This window comes from Meles meles, chromosome 15 (genome assembly GCF_922984935.1).
Source record: "Meles meles chromosome 15, mMelMel3.1 paternal haplotype, whole genome shotgun sequence".
NCBI classification, from domain to species: domain Eukaryota; kingdom Metazoa; phylum Chordata; class Mammalia; order Carnivora; family Mustelidae; genus Meles; species Meles meles.
Genome location: NC_060080.1, coordinates 59,678,482 through 59,699,005, shown reverse-complemented (window position 1 = coordinate 59,699,005; position 20,524 = coordinate 59,678,482). Strand labels below are relative to the sequence as shown.

The 20,524-nt window shown below is 37.7% G+C and overlaps 1 protein-coding gene across 10 annotated transcripts in view; it reads right to left on the bottom strand.

Annotated features, from left to right (window-relative positions):
- The window catches only part of LOC123925775 (WD repeat containing planar cell polarity effector), a 473,517-nt gene that overhangs the window by 315,967 nt on the left and 137,026 nt on the right, over positions 1–20,524 (bottom strand). For all 10 annotated transcript variants that reach the window (XM_045979285.1, XM_045979289.1, XM_045979283.1 and 7 more), the window contains one exon: positions 119–233. In XM_045979285.1, coding sequence (XP_045835241.1) covers positions 119–233 — 115 coding nt within the window. The remainder of the gene's footprint in view (positions 1–118; positions 234–20,524) is intronic.

The window sequence follows — 20,524 nt, the reverse complement described above, 5'->3', positions numbered from 1 at the left end:
CTATGCTATTATAAGCGATTACTTGTGTTTGCAACTCCCCAGTGGTAATAATTAGTGTACCTGTTGACACACTATTTCTCCTGCCCCACTGTTAATGTAGGCACATGGGGGTAATTACCATCACTGATGGAGTCTGAGATGAGCTTTCCCACCAGGCTTCTGTCAATCACCACTTTTTCCAGCTGTGGCCCAGAGAGGCTTAGGGACACCAGCACACCTGAACCAAAGAGGAGCTAAAACCAGGAAAAGGGGCAGGGGAGAGATGCACTGAGAATTAGAGTCTTTCAAAAATCTTTCCTTAAATATATAAATTATAAAGATATTTACATGGGCATGTATACCATGAAATTATAAAGAGTTTTTCTTTACTGAAAAGAAGCATTGCAATTCTGAGTGAATAGATACATGTGGCTAAATGATGCAACATGGTAAGTGCACTTGATTAAAGCTATGTGCAGAAACTGAATTTAGACCATGTTTATCAGAAGCCCAACCAGTGAAACACTTAGAAAACACCAATAAAGAAGTAACTGCTTTGTACTGTATTCAGAAATGTACTGTGCTCTACTAAAATACTTTGAAAGACTACTATTTATATCAGAAATTAAAAGATTTCTGAAAGTTTGAATAGTCATTGCTATACATTAAATACAGAAAAGATGCAACCATTACAATATAAACAGTGAATGTTACAATTTATTTGGAATTTAAACCCCACTTCTACAAATAAAGATCTTGTCAATGTAAAAATTAAAATACATGGAAATCAAAGCAACTGAAGTAAAATGTTAAATTTTAATATTCATAAATAAGTAAACAATTTCTCAAAAAGAGATAAACACAGTAAAGTACCAGTCTTTATCAATATCGGTGTTCACCCAACCACCTAACAAAGATGACTAGATATCACCATTATGATACTGCTCCTTTCCATTTGTGGCAGCATAATTCATTCATCTCCAAATGTTTAAAACTTCTGAAAGGACTATGCATATGCATATGCTTGTTTTTTATAAGATTATGAAATATCAACACTGGAAGAAATTGTTTCACCTTCAAGGCAACAGACTTAAAGCAGATGAATCACGGAACAGCATATGGTATAAGAAGAAAAAAACCAATTGTCAGTAAACTGATCATGAACATGCTAGCCAAATTCAAAGACAACTATGATTTTAAACAAAACAGGGGAATTCCCCACCTACCTAGGAAACGTGTCCCAGCTAGAAAGGATGATTCTGTGTCAAGACATATTTAGACATGTGTGAAGGATGAGCAGCATGAGGGACCAGGTTAATATAAAGAAAGACTACTATTTCCCCAACGTTTACAGATTCCAGGCACATGAATAGGAACAGAAACTGAAGGGTCCCACATGACTTAATAGACTGTCCATTTAATGTCAATGCCCCTAAAAGGGGTAGATGGCAGGAAAGATGTAATCATCATTATTCGTTTGGGAGACTAATAAGAGAAGAATATTTGTTCCAAGAATTTCAAAATATTCACAAGTTAATCTCTACTGAATTACATCCAACCCTGCAAGACACCTTGATGGCAAACACTGATATTTCCCTTTGGGGAATTCCCCCATAACAACATAACACATAGTCTTTACTTCTAAATTCTCCTTTCTCAGGCAAGCAATTTTAGGGTCATCTTTCATACCTACTTCTCCCCTATGTCACACCTTTTTCTCTCCCATTTATTCAAAACATCTCTAAAATCTGTCCTTTTCTATTTATTTTTATCTACTAAAACTTTACACCTATATCCTTGAGCATCTTTTTTTCTTAGTTATCCACTGACTACTAGCTCTTTATGGATACCGGCTAGGTCATTTGTATCTTTGTATCTTTAACACCTAAAACAATGCCAGGCACACAGTAAGTGCTAACTAAATGTTTGAAGAAAAAAATCATAATTAAGCCATTATAGGATCAGATCATTCATAGTTAGAAAGAAACTTATTCTAATCTTCCACAATGACATGAAAGTTCCTTCTACAGCATCTCTTCAAGCATCTTTCAAGCATTCAGTCCTTGCTTAAATACCTCCAGTGATCAGGAGCTCATTATCTTACCACTGGGCACTTCTAATTGATTTAGAGATCATTTATTCATGTTTTTCATTCAACAAAAACTAAATGTGATTTTATGCTAAGCACTAAACTAAATTTAGTGGCTCAAAAGAGAATAAAATATAATCCTCAAAATAGGTGATAGATAGGTTAACAGAGAGTATCTCTACATACAAGCAAATAAGTGTAATAAAGTGCTATTACTGGTCCAATTATAGAAGTACACACTGGGGGCACTAGGGAGACTGAGTAAGAGGTGGTGACGGTTGAGCTTGAGGTAAAGGCTAACACTGCCTTCTAAGAACTTCTATAATAACCTCAATTTTTCCTCAATAGCACACTTTAAAATATTAAAAGATAGTAACAAAGTGACTCTGAATCAGAATGAAATCAGCATTGGCTCTACCTCCTACTAGCTGTGTGACCTTGTAGGAGTTACTTAACCTCTCTATAACTTTATTTCCTCGTCTGAAATGATAGGGTAAAATCTACATCTACCTCAAAGGATGAGCATTAAATAACTTTTTACAAACAGTATTTCGAATAATGCCTGGCACACAGTAAATGCTTGCAGTTACTATTATTCAACCATAGCTCATATGATATATGTTCACTATACTACCTGCCATCTCTGAACACATTTTTTTGTCTTTCTAAAAATCTTGTGCCCAGATTGGACTCAAGACTAGATGGAGTGCACTAGAGCCCAGGTGAGTTATCACCAGTACAATCTTTTGTTACCTTTCCCATTTGCAATGATTTCATAAGGATATTGTCTCCAAGATATTTGCAAGTTCCCCCAGAACTTTGGCATTTAATTTGTCCAAGTCTCAAATTTCTTTTCCTTACTTTCTACTCTCAGTACCATTATCATGATCTAGTCCTCATGTCCTAATAGTAATTGCTATTTCTATATTTGGGCATTTATTATCCTAGAAAACAAATTATAAATGACCACTTTAGGGGGCACCTGGGTGGCTCAGTGGGTTAAAGCCTCTGCCTTCGGCTCAGGTCATGATCCCAGGGTCCTGGGATCGAGCCCCCATCAGACTCTCTGCTTGGCGGGGAGCCTACTTCCTCCTCTCTCTCTCTGCCTGCGTCTCTGCCTACTTGTGGTCTCTTTCTGTCAAATAAATAAATAAAATCTTTAAAAAAAAAAAAAAAAGACCACTTTCGTAGGATGGTGGTATCAAGTGCAAGCTGTGAGAGTAGGTAAAAGAGGGACTTAAGCTGGAAAGGATTTGAAGGGAAAGTGTCAGCTTACAGTAAGAAAGCATGCATGCTGCAGTAGGTAACACATGGAGACTGGAGCAGTGATTTGGGAACTGTGAATCCTGCCCAGTGAGCTTCAGCATTCCTTCAGAATCTTTCTTCGAAGGACAGGTGCAGCCACTTACTCATATATTCATTCATTCATTCATTCATTCATTCCACAAATCTATATTTAGTATTTTGTATGAGCCAGGCCCTGTTCTAGGTACTAACAGACAAAGCCCTTGCCCACCCTCACCTCAGGGAGCTTGCATTCTAGTGTGGACACAGGTGATAAGCAAATAGTTTTGATATAATGTCAGATAGCAGTAAGAACTACAGAGAAAAATAAAACACCGTAAGGATGGGGATTTTTAGGAGAATCCTGTTTTAAACAGAATGGCTAATAAAGAAATAAAAAGACCTCTCCAAGGAGATGACATTTGAGTGATGTGACCCAAATGAAGTTATTGAATAAGCCACAGGATTATTTGGAGAAAGGGAACTTGAGGCAGAGAACACCAACTGCAAAAACTCTAAGGTCAGAATATGCCTGGGAGGACTGAAGAAAGCTATAGGGCAGGGTAGCTAGAGGGCAATGAGTGACAGTGCTATTCACAGAAGATGAAATCAGAGAGGTAGCTGGGCCAAGTTAGGCTGACGAGAAATCATTTAAAGCAGCAGAGAATTACAATCTAATTTATGTTTTAAAGAGGGGTCTGGGCAAGAGTAAAAGCAAGGAGACCATTAGGAGGCTATTGCAGTGGTCCAGGTGAGAGAAGATGATGGTTTGGATATAATGGCAATGCTGGAAGAAATGATATGTGGACATATTTGAGATGTATTTTAAAGGGAATCAGCAAGAACCTGCTGAAGGACTTGATGCGGCATACGGGGGAAAAACTCAAAAAGTTTTGAGCTGAGTAACTGGATTTAATGAGATAGGGAACACTCAAGGAGACACATATTTAGGGGGAATCAAAAGTTTGGTGTTCGACCTGTTAGTTTATGGGGTCTATAACATACACGTAGAGACACTGAGTAGACAATCATAAATGAGTCTGAAGTTCAGGGAGAAGCAAGGGCTAGAGACATATATTTCGGAGTCATCAAGAAAATAAAGGTAATATTTAAAGTCATGGAACTGGATAAGCTGTCCTTAAAAAATGAGTAGAAAGGTCACATGGCTAGGGCCCTAATCCACCCTGACTGGTGTCCTTATAAGAAGAGGAAGAGACAACAGAGAGCTCGCTCTCTCTCCATGTGCACGCACAGAGGAAGGGCCATATGACAGCATAGTAAGAAGACTGCTGTCTATAAGCCAGGAAGAGAGGCCTTACCAAAAAGCAACCCTGAGAGCACACTGGTCTTGGAATTCTAGTCTCTAGAACTGTGAGAAATTAAAAAAAAATTTTTTCACTTAATCTATCATTAAAGTTGAAAGAGGTTTGGTCTGAGGTTTGGAGCATTCCAGTCTTTAGAGGTATGAAGAGATCAGGTTAGCCCTCTTAACGAAACCTAGTTTGGGTACTCATTAGGATTAAGATATGTCCATCATTTAGATCTCTAAATGTCTTGTGGCCGAGAGGTAGCTCTGAAACCAGATTTTGAAATAATAAGATATAGATAAATTAGTAAGCTAATTAGTGCATTTTTATAAAATAACCTGTGGGAAAGCATAAAGTTTCCAAGTATTGGTGCCAAAGATAGTCTTGAATATAGTAATAGAGATAACCAGAATCAGGATAGAATAGTCTGAAGTTCAGGAAAAAAATATTCCAGTTCAGACAAGAAAGTGTTTCCCCCGTTTTCCCAAAAGGTTTGTTCTTAAGCCCTCCAAAATGAAAATGGCCAATGTAAGATTTGGCATGACATGAAGAAAAAGGGCACTAAGATACTGTCCTATCCTTCTAGCAAGGAGTTGGAGAATTCTGACAGGTCAGAAAATGAAAACGAAGAAAGAAGTAAAGGGAAGCCCCTACAGAGCAGATCTGAGCTTTGGGCTAGCTCCCCAGATGAATCAATGGAAGGCCCATGAGATTTCCCAAAATTGTTCCGATTTTAACGTTGTTCTTTGTGCAGAACATGACTAAGGCAAAACAGGAACGGAAACTTTTTCTTTTCTTGGACACCCTCCCAGGCAGGAAGTATCTTTTTTACTATTTCTGCTATGTCCATATTTCTTCCCATTGCCTTTATCATTTCTCCTCATTTTCTCCAATAAGCTCACCGCCAAAGAGGCTTTTCCTTTAAGATTATGGGAAATGATTTCCATAATCTTCAGATGGCTCTTCAAATGGTTTCTCCTAACCTCAGATTCAGTACTTAATGGGAAGCGAAATGGCACTGGGAAAAGACAAAGAAAATCAGATCAGATAATAACATTAATCTACATAAAACACAAACAACCACAAGAACCTAAGATTCATTTCATTCACCAGCTCAAAACATGTGAATTTTTGCCTCCTGTGTAGACAGCGATATAATGGTGAATAAGGTAGACACATGTTAGTAGAATATAGAGAGAATACAGGAGAAGACCTCATTTCAGAGAAAAGTGGAAGTTTTGGTCAGGATAGATGGCTGCTTCCTAGAACAGAGAGTTTAATACCCACAGAAAAGAGAAATGGATCAGACTTGGTCTCAAGTACTGAAGAAGAACTGGTGCAGTAATTGTGAATGAGCTATTATTTTATAATAGTGATTGCAAACAATTCCACTAAATTCAGTATTCTCATTGTTTAAGAAAACGCCCCCAAAACCCATGTGATTATAATTACGTCTGAGGAGAAAATGAAAAGTAAAGGTATGCAGGGTCAGGACTATATATCAACAGTGAACGACAGGTTTAATCCATGATCTGAAAATTAAGTCATGAACAGGCAGTAAAGTCTGATCCCCCAAATCACTAGCAGACATGTATGCGATAGCAGGTGCTGAACACTACAATCCAGAGAGACAACAAAGTATTAGGATCACTGCAGTAAATTCTAGGGCTGAAGCAAATATTTAAAGCATTATAGAGCCACTCCCCTGGAGGTCCACTGAATTTACATCACAATGGGACCCAACACCTCACTTAATCCTGCCCCCACAATTCAATCCACAGGAGAAATTAAGGAGAAACTCTGAGAGCTATAGATGGTCAAACAATTTTACATTGAGAAAATCTATAATGAAGACTAGAGTCACTGATTATTTTAGCAGATAATCTGCTGGAAAAAAGATAACATGTCTTCTGTAATTTACTCCTTCATTCAGCAAACATTTGAGTATAGAGGGAAACCATGTCCGACTAATGCATTAGAGTGGAGAAACAAAAGTAAATGCAGTTAAAACAAGGACAAAAAAAAATTAATTGACTCACTAGAGGGAACTGACTTAAGGACAAGAAACAGAAGGATAAAAAATAAACAGTTATTTTTCCGGATAGAGAAGTGTTAACAATGGGGTTTCCCAAAAATCTGTAGAGTGTTATTCAATATATGGAATAGATACATGCCTAGAACTTTGCCTGCTAAGTATATTTCAATATAAGAAATCTCATTTTCTCACTATGAGTAAAGCTACTTTTTAATTCCTAACGTAATTTTTAAGCCACCTCTTTTATGTTTATATATAATAATTAGATAAAAGTGATCATTCCTAGAAATGTTTATAATCCTGGTGAAATTCACACACACACAAAAAGCACAAAGATAAAGCTCCTAGTTGCCAAAAGTTTTAAAGATCAAAAGGGATAAAGGCAGTGGTAAGAAGTGAACAAAAAGGGATGGGTGGGTGGCTCAGTCGGTTAAGCATCTGTCTTCAGCTCAAGTCATGATCCCAGGGTCCTGGGATCAGTCCCGCATTGGACTCCTTGCTCAGCAGGGAGCCTGCTTCTCCCTCTGCCTGCTAATCCCCCTGCTTGTGCTTGATAAAGAAATAAATAAAACCTTAAAAAATTTTTTAAAAAAGTGAATAGGAAATCATACCAGATAGCACAGTACTCTTATACAAAATTTTATAATTTACAGAGGATTTTTATACATATAATGCATGTAAAATGCCAGTACAACTCTGATACCTAATAAGTACACAAGTTAAAAAAATAACAATAACAAGGTTAATTCTCATACTAATTCATGATCAGGAGGGTAAAGCAACTAACTAGAGGTCTCATAATCAGTGGGAAAGTAAAGACCATGACACAGAACAAATTCAGTGTTCTTTCTTACACCACTGAGGAATTATATCCTTAACTCTCATTTCTCAGTTGACCTCCATGTAATAGCCCATCTGGTTTTCCTCTCTCTGTGGCTCGCTCTTCACTCTAAACTAGTCACTCTCAACCAGTAGTTCTCAAATGGGACTGATTTTGGCCACCAGGGGACATTTGGCAATGTCTGGAGACATTGGTGATCACAAGCCCTGTAAGTGAGTCACTTGCACAGAGGCTCACCTGAAGAGAGTGCTCATAAATGAGCTGCTGTGGAGGTGAGGTTCTCCTTACCTCCATTAAGCAGATTTGGGGGATCCTCAAATTCTAATCAATACTTCCTCACATAAAGAAAGGATAATGACCGAAGACCTGGTCTGATATCTTAAATGGAGTGGTGAACAGTGCAGAGTTAGATCAGGAACCTGGAGGAAACTTGTTCTGTATGCTTCTAACCATGTTCAGGGCAATGAGTGATGACTAATGCCAGTTGTCAAGACAGAGAGAGCCCCAGGGCAAGTCAGAGAGCTACAGCAGCTTGATAGAAATATCCTGTAAGAACACCTCCTCACTTGTGTTCTAATTCTCGGCTCACCAATCTTCTTATCTATAATTTAGTCTCTTGAGTAATTCAGCCATCACGTGGGAATGCCCCAAGCAAATGAACAATATCTATGATGCCAGATATATCTGACACTATAAATTAATAAATTGCCATGTCAGTTAATAAATCAGTCCTTCTGAGTTTGGTTATTGTAAATGTTGTTAGTACAAGAAAACAAAGAGAGATAACATAAAAGATAGATAAGTTGAATTAATCAGAAGTTTTCTGCCCAAGTCTATGATACATTGTTGGGGTGTGTGTGCAGAATTTCTAAAAGTTACAGACCTACATGAAAATTACCATCCCATTTTATTGGGAAAAAAGTGTGGTGGTGGTGGTGGTGGTGGTGGTGTGTGTGTGTGCGCGCAGAAATTATCTGTATAAATATAAGAAAATGTCAGAAAGAATAGGCCCAAAGCTATTGACAGTATGTACCTTAAAGAGGTGAAATTAAGAGTTGGAGGAATGAATTTTAACTTCTAGTCTCAAAGAGTTTTTAAAAATTGGGATTATGAATGATTTCTTAACTTTTTATGTTTTTAGTATTTTTCTTTTTTTAATTTATTATTATTATTTTTATTATGTTATGTTAGTCACCATACAATACATCATCAGTTTCTGATGTAGTGTTCCATGAACTTTTTAAAAACACAGCAGCTCTTAAATTATATTTCTTATTTTGTAGTTTTAAAGAGATGGGTTTTTTTAAATTATGTTCAGTTAGCCACTGTATAGTATATCATTAGTTTTTGATGTGTTCAATGATTACATTAGTTGTATATAATACCACAAAATGTGTTTCTAAGTTAGAATTTAAACCACACTGAAAATGAAGTATGAGTGGCTCCTTACTTAAAAAATCAAGTAGGAAACTGGACTGAATCCCTCTCCTCTGCAATTTCACTTATTAAAAAAATCAAAACACTCTTTTTTTCTTATCATAGTGCCTTATTAGATTGTTTAATCCATGTCCAATTTCTTTACTTACTAAAAAAAGACTATCACTGTAAAGTATGGTAGATCCAAATTACGGATTTTTATGTGCCTACTAAAAATAAGGAGGTAGATGTAGATCACTGACAGGTATACACTATTATGTGAAGAAAGTTACAGAACAATATGTACAGAGTAATTTTACTTACTTTAAAAACAAATGTATATGCACACAAAAACACAGAGAATGTTTGTAAATGCATGGAGGAAGGACATAAATCAAATTGCTAACTGTGGTTATCATGAAGAGAGGAATAAGCTTGGTGTTGGAAGATACTTTTTACTATATACCTGTTTTTATTGTATGCCATTTTACAATGATAAGGAGTAATTTTAATTTTTTTATTTAATTTTTTAATTTTTAATTTTTTTTAAGTAGGCTCCACACCTAGCATGAGGCTTGAACTCACAACTCTGAGGTTAGGGAGTCACATGTTCTACCAACTGAGCCAGCCAGGCATCCCTAATTATTTTAAATTTTAAAACATTAAAACTAGGAATAAAGATCACCACTAAATCTTTTTTCAGTTCCCTTAGTTTGAATTTACCATTTTTAAATTGCTCACCTTCACCAAAAAGATTTCAATATCACCAATATTCTGATGATTTTCTTTAATTTCTCTAAAATCTATCATTCTTAATATAACTCTTTGTCTATTCTCTTTGACTAGGACCATACTCAACAGTTGCCCCTGAAACATTCTGCTTCTCCTTCCCTGTAATAAAATACTAATAGAACATAAATCTAAAAGAGCATTTCCCAGGGCATAATCTGTGAAATATTAATCTTTGAAGATGTTCCAGAAAAGTAAGCCTGGAAATTTTGTATATATGTCACCTCTTTAAGACTGACAACAGCACTTCCTGAGTTAATTTATAACACGCATATACACATTCACCCTTAATAGGCAGTCAGATACCTTCCTAATTTAACAACACAGAGCATTATGCTGGGTTTAAGCACAGCAGAGATTTCTTAGGATTAGTATTGTTAAATTGTTACTATTGCTTTTTGTTGAGATAGAAATACAAACCACAAAAAATCTTTCAAAATAAAAATCTATCACAAAATACTGAGCAGTCAGTTTTATAACTTCTCCCAAATAGTTTATGGTCAGTTTTATAACTTCTCCCAAATAGTTTATAACTTGGATCTAATTCAACATGTGAGGCACAATCCCTGCCCCCTGGAACTTTTAGTCAAATCAATGCGGCAGATAGTAATTAGATGGTCACACAATAAATGTAAAACTGGAACTGCAATGACTGCCAAGAAGTACATGGTCTTGTAAAAGCACATCAGAAGGAATAGAGCTTGTCAGGGAAGGCTTCTCTACAGAAGTGATAACTGGTAGTCTGAGATGTAAGGATAGCAATGTGTTACCTCAGTGAAAAGGGAAGCAAAGGGTATTTTAGGCAGAGCTACAAACAGTTTAGGCAAAGGCCCTGAAGCCAAGAGAAAGCCTGTACCGCATGAGAGACTGAAAGAAGCCTGTGTGGCTGAGGCACCGAGATTTTTGTTTTTATGTTTTACTTTTTTGTTTTTAAGATTTTATTTATTTATTTGAGAGAGAGTATGAGAGAGAGAGGTCAGTGGGGGAAGCAGACTCTCCACACAGCAGGGAGCCTGATGTTGGACTCGATCCTGGGATTCCAGGATTAAGACCCGAGCCGAAGGCAGTCGCCCAATGAGCCAGGTGCCCCTATATTTTACTTTTTTAGAGATAGTGTGTGCTTGCAAGCAGGGCTTGATCTCACAACTCTGAGATCATGACCTGAGCCAAAATCAAGAGTCCAACACTTAACCAACTGAGCCACCCAGGTGCCCCATTTTTTTAGAAAAGAGTACAGTAGGGAATGAAATTGAAAAGGTAAGTAGATTAGAGTTCAGTCTAGCCTTTAAGAGTAGTATGATGCTGCAATTTTTTTTAAATAACAATATTAATTTTTTTTAAAGATTTTATTTATTTGACAGAGAGAGAGAGAGATCACAAGTAAGCAGAGAGAGAGGGGGAAGCAGGCTCCCCACTGAGCAGAGAGCCCAATGCAGGACTCGATCCCAGGACCCTGAGACCATGACCTGAGCCAAAGGCTGAGGCTTAACCCACTGAGCCTCCCAGGCGCCCCTGATGCTGTAAATTTTAAAATTCAACTTATTGGTTTAATTTTTAGAATGGATAATACATTCATGTATTTCCAAAAGAAAACAACAAATTACACAGAGGTAACAGTTACAAGTTCTTGAGATGCTGTGGGTGGCTCAGTCGGTTGAGAGGCTGACTCTTGATTCTGGCTCAGTTCATGATCTTGGGGATGTGTGACTGAGCCCCATGTTGGGCTCTGCACTTGGTGAGGAGTCTGCTTGAGATTCTCCCTCACCTTCTTCCTCTGTCCCCCATCCTGCTCTCTCTGTCAAATAAATGAATAAACCTTTTTTTTAAAGACTTATTCCTTTTCCTGTAGCCCCCTCACCCATGCTCCCTTGCCCCTGCCATAATTAGTTTTCAGTTTCCTATCTATTGCCCAGAGTTGTAGGAGAGTTTTAAACAGAAGAGTCACAAGTTTGCCTTTAAAAAAAAAAAATCATGTTGGCTACAGGGTAGAGGATAGACTGGTGGGGAGCAAAAATGGAAGCAGGTAGAACACTTAGGAAGTGTTTAAGTAGTCTAGAAGAGAGAATGAAGTGAGGTGGCTCTGACTAAAGTTATGAGCAAAGTGATGGAAAGCCTCCAGTCAGTGTGAGAGAGATTTTGGAGATAAAAATCACCAAGAATTAGAGTTGTTAGACATTTGCGTGTGTGTAGTGGGGAGAAGTTAGGTAAAGAAGAAGATAATTTCTAAGATAAACAGACCTCCAGCTTTCTGGTTTCTGTAAGTGGATGGAAGGCAGAGCTATTCACTGAGACGGGAATGGCAAAAAAGGAACAGGTAAGGGACTCAGTTCCATTTTAAAGATACTATGTTTGGGAGGGCCCGGCTGACTCAGTTGGTAAAGTGTGTGACTCTTGAGCTCAGTGTTGTGAGTTGAAGCCCCACATGGGGGGTAAAGTATACTTTAAAATTTTTTTCTTTAATTAAAAAAATATATACCATGTTTGAAGTATCTTTGAGATACCGAAGGGCTGACATCAAGTAGGCAACTGGACTTATGGATTTGGAGCAAAGGGAAAAGGTCTGAGCTCTGTAAAGAAGCCACTAAAGCTACAGATATAAATTTGATAACTCGGGAGTTCAGAGGAGAGAGGAAAGGGCTTAGAATTGGGCTTTGAGGAATTCCAACATTCAAGGACACAGGAAAGGAGTATGGGCCTAAACAGGAGACCAAGAAGGCCAAAGAGGTAGAAAGAATACTGAAGAACAAAGTTTCAGGAGAATTAACAGAAAAAGAGCACTTCAAGAAAAAGGGAGTGGTACTGCACTTGGGTGGCTCAGTCATTCAAGCAACCAACTCTTGATTTCAGCTCAGGTCATGATCTCAGAGTTGTAAGATCAAGACCTGCAACAGCCTCTATGCTGGGTGTGGAGTCTGCTTAAGATTCCCTCTCTCTCTCCCTCTTCCTCTGCCCCTCTACCCCACTCTAAAACAAACAAACAAAAAAACCAACAAAAATGAAAACAAGGGAGTGGTCAGTAGTGTTGAATCCTCCTGTGTATTTAAGATGATGCTTTAAAAAATAAAAGTCTATTACATTTAGTAATATGGAGTTTTTTGCAAACTTAGTGGCAAGTTTTTCAGCATAATAATCAGGACAAAAGCACAACTGGAGCTGGCTGAATGCTGAGTTAGCAATAAGGAAAGGAAGACTACAAAGAGGGATAATTTTTGAGAAATTTGCTCTTGAAGGAAAGGAATAAGACCTGTAGTACCAGTGATGAATAAGACTTGTGATTATTTGTTTAAAAAGAAAAGAGCTGTGCTTATTTAAAAGCTAATTGGGAATCTCAGGGATCCCAAACAACCAAAAACAATTTTGAAAAAGAACAAAGTTAGAAGACTCACATTACCTGATTTTAAAACATTATAAAACCACAATAATCAAAACAGTGTGATTCTGCCATAGAGACAAACCTCGACCAGTGGAATAGAACAGAGAGCTCAGAAATAAACACAAATATGCTCAAAGTGATCTTCAACAAGATCCCGTTCAAGGGGAAAGGACAGTTATTTAAACAAATGGTGTGGGAAAAACTGAATATCCACATGCAAAAGAACAAAATTGGACTCCTACACATACACAAAAATACCAAAATGGATTAAAGATCTACACTTAGACACAAAAATATAAAATTCCTTGAAGAAACTATAGGGAAACAGCTTCATGACCCTGGATTTGACAATGATTTCTTTAATATAATACCAAAAGCACAGACAACAAAACAAAAATAGACAAATGGGACTACCTCAAACTTTAACACTTTAATGTATTAAAGGACACAATCAACAGGGTAAAAAGACAATCAACAGGGTAAAAGGACAGGGTAAAAGACAATCCACACAATGGGAGAGAATCTTTGCTAATCATACATCTGATAAGGGATTAATATCCAGAATATATTATTTGAACTCCTATAAATCAGTAACATAAAATCATAACCCTTAAAAAATGGGCAAAATGCTTGAATAGACATTTCTCCAAAGAAAATACACAAATGGCCAACAAGCAAAGGAAATTATGTTCAATATCACTAATCATTAGGGAAATGCAAATCAAAACCACAATGAGATACCACTTCACACTCATTAGGATAGCACTTATCAAAACAAAACCAGAAATGTAAAATAAGTGTTGGTGAGGATGTAGAGAATTTGGAACCCTTGTGTACCACTGCTAGAATTATAAAATGGTACAATCACTATGAAAGACACTAGGGAGTTTCCTCAAAAAACTAAAAATAGAACAATCATCTGATTCAATAATCCAACTTGTGGGTATATATCCAAAAGAAATGAAAGCAAGGTCTTGAAGATATATTTGTACCCCATGTTCATAGTAGCATTATTCACAATAAAAGAGAAGGGAGCAACCCAAATACCCATCAATGACAATGGACAAACAGATAAACAAAACGTGGTATATACATACAGTGAAACATTATTCAGCCTTAAAAAGGAAGGAATTCCTGTTACATGCCACAACATGGATGAACCATAAGGATATTATGCTAAGTGAAATAAGCCAGTCACAGAAGGACAAATACTGCATGATTATACTTATATGAGGTATCTAAAATAGTCAAACTCACAGAAGCAGAGAGTAGAATGGTGGTGGTTGGGGGCTGGGAGGAGAGGGAAAGGTGATTTGTTGTTTAAGGGATATAAAGTTTTAGTTTCTCAAGAGAAAAAAGTTCTGGAGATCTATTTCACAACAGTATGAATATATTTAGCATTACTGAACTAAACACATAAAAATGGTTAAGATGGCAAATTTCACATTTTTTGTTCCATAATAACAATATTTTTTAGTTAAAAAAAATCTAAAGTTCTCAGGAAACAAACTGAGGGTTGCTAGAGGGAAGGGGCTTGGAGGGATGGGATGGCTGGGTGAGGGATACTGGGGACAGTATGTGCTATGGTGAGTGCTGTGAATTGTGTAAGACTGATGAATCATAGACCTGTACCCCGGAAACAAATAATACATTATATGTTAATAAAAAATTTTTTTTTAAATCTAAAGTTGATTCAAAAGATCCTTTCAATAGAAACTTTCAACAGAAAGTTTAAAAACTAGGTCTGTACCAGAAACTGAACATTTTATATATATTAATGTACTTCTTATAATAAACTTGTAAGTTTTTATCTTTGTTTTGTTTATTTTTTTTAAAGATTTTATTTATTTGACAGACAGAGACTTCAAGTAGGCAGAGAGGCAGGCAGAGAGAGAGAAGAGGAAGCAGGCTCCCCGCAAAGCAGAGAGCCCGATGTGGGGTTCGATCCCAGGACCCTGGGATCATGACCTGAGCTGAAGGCAGAGGCTTTAACCCACTGAGCCACCCAGGCACCCCTTCACCTTCGTTTTATAGTTAAATAAACTCTGGCACAGAGAGGTAAAGTAACTTCCCAAAGTCACATAGCTAGTAAAGCCAAGATTTGATACCATGAAGAATGAAGCAGTTTGTGCCTTCCACCACTATGCTACAAATAAAAGAAATTATAATCATGTGGGGTCCTGAGAAGGCCAGAGGGCATGGGAGCCAAACTCTAGGCCAGGAGCTCCCAAAGTTTCTCAGTTCATGGCAACCTATAGGTCTCAGTAATCTTATGGTGCCCCCAGGCCAAATGGAACTGCAGTTCCATTTGATAGACTCCAACAACTGAAGTATTTATGTCCCAACAATTCAGTAGTCATTTGAAAACATAACAAACAGGGATTGAAAGAGAAAAATATTAATTCCTAATTAACCACAATTACTTTTTAATAGGATGTGTGAACTAATAGAAGTTGGGCACTACACAACTTTTCAAACCTTGAAATAAGCTTGGACACCCTCATACTCACTCCTATTCTTTGTGAAGTCTTGTATGGTCCTTGCTTCTTTTTTTTTTTTTTTTAAAGATCCATTCCTTTGACAGATAGAGATCACAAGCAGGCAGAGAGGCAGGCAGAGAGAGAGAGAGGAGTAAGCAGGCTCCCAGCCAAGCAGAGAGCCCGATGCGGGGCTCGATCCCAGGACCCTGGGATCATGACCGGAGCCGAAGACAGAGGCCTTAACCCGCTGAGCCACCCAGGCGCCCCTGGTCCTTGCTTCTTAACACAGCAAGTCCCAAAAAGTCAGCTTCATATAACTATGACATCCTCAAAAAGAATGTAATGCGATCTCATGGTGAAACCCTGCACTACCGGGAGCTACCTGTGTAGCTCTGACAGAAGTCTTGTGTTGTTTTTGTTTTTGTTTTTTTCCTAAGATTTTATTTATTTATTTGAGATAGAGCAAGAGTGAGAAAGAGAGAGCACATGCACACAGGGGAGTGGGTAGAGGGAGAGGGAGAAGCAGGCTCCCCATAGAGCAGGGAGCCCGACTTGAGCTTGATCCCAGAACCTGGGATCATGACCTGAGCTGAAGGCAGATGCTTAACTCACTGAACCATCCAGAAGCCCTGGAAGTCTTCTGTTTTCGTTGAAAATTTTTAATATCCTACAAGACTCCTGTGACTTCACTGTAGTCCCCAGGATGCCTCAGTGTAGAGTTTGAGAGCTATGGGTCTAGGTCAAAGTCATAGAAGCAGAGAGGCTGGGCTTCAGACAGGAGTAGGGACTGTTCCTGTATTATGGCAGAATATAAGAAGATTTATTTATTTAGCACGCAGTGGCAACTGGGATCTCACAATTCAACCTAGGCTTCTACTTAGACCAAGGAGACAACCAAATGACAAGTACTTCACTGTGAAAAGCCACTGTGAATAAATATTTTATATGTAACACTATTTCATAAGAAGCTATAAATGCTATAGCTATAAATGCTTTTCATTTCATAGTCACTTAAGCAGTATATCTGCTAACCTAATAATTATATTTTAACTTTTTTTTTAATAAAAGGTATAAGTTACAAATGGCAAAAACACCTGATACGTTTTCTCTGTCATTGACACTGGTATATATATAATGATATTCTCCAACACCATGAATGTACAGTTGTTAGGTTCTCAAACCTAACCTCAGATGCCTGTTTTATAAATGTACTTTTCTAATTGGTACATTCCAACCTATGCACCCAATATAAAGTTCTAAATTTGAAACATATTTCAGGTGTTTGTATAAAATCTCAGTGCAAGTATCCAAATATAATGCATTAAATGTCTTCTCATTTGCTAGTTATGATAGTAAAAAGTAGATAAATGGCATTTCTACATTTGTTTCTATTTTGTTAAATATAAAAATCAACAGGAGACAGATTATTCAGATTTTGAATTAATTTAGCTTCCCGTATATTTACTACTAACTATAACTGAGTATATGAGAGAAATTCATAGTCCTGAACTAGCTTCCTTTGGGGCAAAATACCTGGAAGCTTCCAAAACATTATTAGACATGAATGCCAAGGGCGGAGGCAGGGAAATTACAAGTTTCTTTAAAGAAATGCTTTAAAATGAAAACAATTAATAAAAGAAAAGAAAGAACCATTTATGAAAAGAACAGGAAGGAAATGTTAATTGATGATACTAAGATATATTACTAAAGAGATCAAAATTTTCTTTGTGTCATAACCACAGTGCAAAACTGGGTTCATATCTTACTGTATTTTTAAGAGTAAATATTGACCCTATCAATGAATTGTCATATGCCATCAAACTTCGGATTGAGATAATCAAGATGTAATGTAAATTTTCTTTCTATTTTTCCTGGAAGAGAATTAATTTTTTGCCTAATAAAGAATAATTATTAAGGCATGATACTAAACTGGCTAGCTGAACATTAAGATTATTCAGGTGCACTATTGCATATGTGCAAATATAGAGACACATGTTCTTATTTTTAATGTAAATCTTTGTGGGTATGGACGTGCAGCACTCAGAGCTTCTTCAGGAGGACCACAGGCTAGGAACCTGTGTCATAGTTGGACAAAGCTGTATTTCCCCTTGGTGGCTACTAGCCAATGTCTGAGCATGGTCAGGTGCTAGGTGAAAAGGGGACTCTTCTAATGAGCAACTTTGGTCCGGGACTCCCCGTTTAGCCTCCCTGAAACTTTCTCAGCACCATGCTATAGCCTGAGGCCCATTATACCCAATCTTCTTTCACAGAGTTCATACCCTTCTCCTTTCAGAGTTCAGACCAACATTCCAGTCAAAAGGCCCTTCCCACGTATTTTTGCTCCCTCCCCGCTTTATCTTTCACATCTCTCCCATAAATCTTCTGCATTCCTAGTACATCTTCTGCTTAATCCTTATTTATTTATTTTTTAAGTTATCTCTATGCCCAACAGGAGGCTCAAACTCATGATCAAGAGTCTCATGCTCTACTGAATAAATCAGCCAGGTGCCCCCTACTATAGCTTTACATCTGCTTCTTAGAAGAACTCTGGCATGGTTACAAAAGATTTCAGTTAAAGAAATACATGTATAAATTGTTAAAATGTCGAATACCTGGAATTAAAACAACTGTTTACTGCCCAATCCCACCATAGCTTCTCATGTCACTTGCAAATGAGACCATTTTTAACTCTTACAGTAGGCTCCTTCTGATTCTATGTCCACATTTCTAAGCATGTTTTGTCACTTAGAATGGCATTCGGGTGCATGTAAAAGAAACCTAAAAATCAAACAAACAAACACCCCATCACTTATCAGAATGGGTTTGTTTTTCCTCAAAGAACCAGAAATCTGCAGATAGGCAGTCCATGGCTGGTAAGACAGGTCCATGATATCATCAGGTACCAGGCACTTACTTTTTGCACTCCCCCCCCCCGCCTTTATTAAGTGGCTTCTTGTGAACATTACTCCAGCAATTAATTCTCTTTCCCTGCATCAGTTTTTCCCCTCACTATTGGATCATTCCCATTAGCATACCAACAGAAACAGATGTTAAGATGTTATTTCTCCTATCTAAAAAAGAAGTAAGAACCTCTTTTGACTCCACTTCTCCTTCAAGCTCCTTCCCTATTTCTCCATTTTCCTTTGTAACATAATCCGTTCTTATATTTTAATTCCTAATTTCTCTCCTCCCATTTTCTTTTAAATATATTCCAACCAGGCTCATGTCCATACCCTGAAACTGCCTTTATCTAGGTCACTGATGATCTCCCTGCTATTACATCCAATGGTCCATCTCAGGCATCTTGTTACTGGTTTCTTATGTAACAGTAACACTTTACTCTCTACTTGAAATCTAGTTTCCAGGATACACCCTCCCTCCAATATGCCCTGGGTACTCCTTCTTAGTCTCCTTGCTCCATGTCCCCCTTTCTCTATCTCCAATCCCCAAAGCTGGAGGACCCCAGGACTCAGACCTTCAGCTTCCTCCAGTTCTGTATCTAAACTCCCTCCCTTGGTGATCTTCATCAATCTCTTGTCTTTAATACCATCTGTTAGGCTACCTCCCAAATTTATCTCTCCAGCCCAGACTTTTCTCTCAACTATTCGACTTCTCCACTAAATATCTAATGGTCTTTCAAATACTGATGCCCAAAACTGAGTAACTGATATTTCCCCAAAAAATGTCACTTTTCAATCTCCCCCATCTCAATAAATGACAATTCCATTCTTCAAGCTGCTCAGAAATTTCTTCTATCTACCACATTTGATCCATCAGTGAATTCTGATGGCTCAAAACTCAAAACATACCCAGCATCTGGCTACTTCTCACCACTCAACCACTACCATCCAGTCAAGGCCACCATTATTCACCTGGACCATAGCAACAGACTTCTAACCTGTTCCATCTTTGTTCTCTTCAATTTGTTCCTATCATAATACCCAGAGCAATCTAACTGCAAAGTGAATTAGATCAAGTTTCTCTTATGCTCAAAACCTTTCAAGGGTTTTCCCATCTCACTTAGAGTTAAAGCCAAGTCCTATCAAAGGCCTGGAGGTTCTATATAACTCATACTTAATTTCCTTTCTTATTTCAATTTCTGCTAACTCTTTTTCTTGCTCATTCCACTCTAGTCACATAGACTCTTTCCTGTTCATCAAACATGTCAGGCATAACTCCCATCTCAGGGCCTTTTTATCTGCTGTTCCCTCTACCTGGAGCCCTTTTCTCCAGATATCTTCCACTGCTTGCTCCTTCATGTCTTAATAACATGATATTTCAGTAAGGCCTGTCCTAGTCACCAAACATCAGGCCCATCAGGCCCCAGCATCCCCCATGTAGAACTCCCTATCTTTCCTGATTCTTCTCTAACAGTTTTTAACTTTTTTACATACTCTAAATTTTACTTATCAATATTTTCGTATCTCCCTAATGGAATATAAACCACAGGGGAACAGGAATATTGGTCATTTTTGTCTTTTTGTTAATTGGTATCCCCAGCATTGAGAATACTATCTGGGATATAGTAGACAAGAAATATATATATATATATATACACCTTGAGTGAAAAAATGGTCAAAGGCGGGACCCTGAACCTCAGCATATTTCAGATTCAGACTAGAAGCAAAGAGCCGAAACTGAAAAGGTGCATCTCAGGCAAGTCTGGCCCCTTTAATAAGCTTTCTTGTAAGTCCTACCAGTGAGTGACCTGTGTTTACTTTGGCCAGAGCTACTCAGATGGGCATCTCTAGCTTCATAAAGGAACAGAGTAACTGAGTGCTATATTAAATTGGTCACACTGCCACTCGGAACATCAGGGTCTGCTCATAAAGAAAAATGGATGTTGGGCAAGCAACTAGCAATGTCTGCCACATGTTATTTCTTTATTTAGTCATTACTTACTGATTTCCTATTATCGTGAATCAAGATAT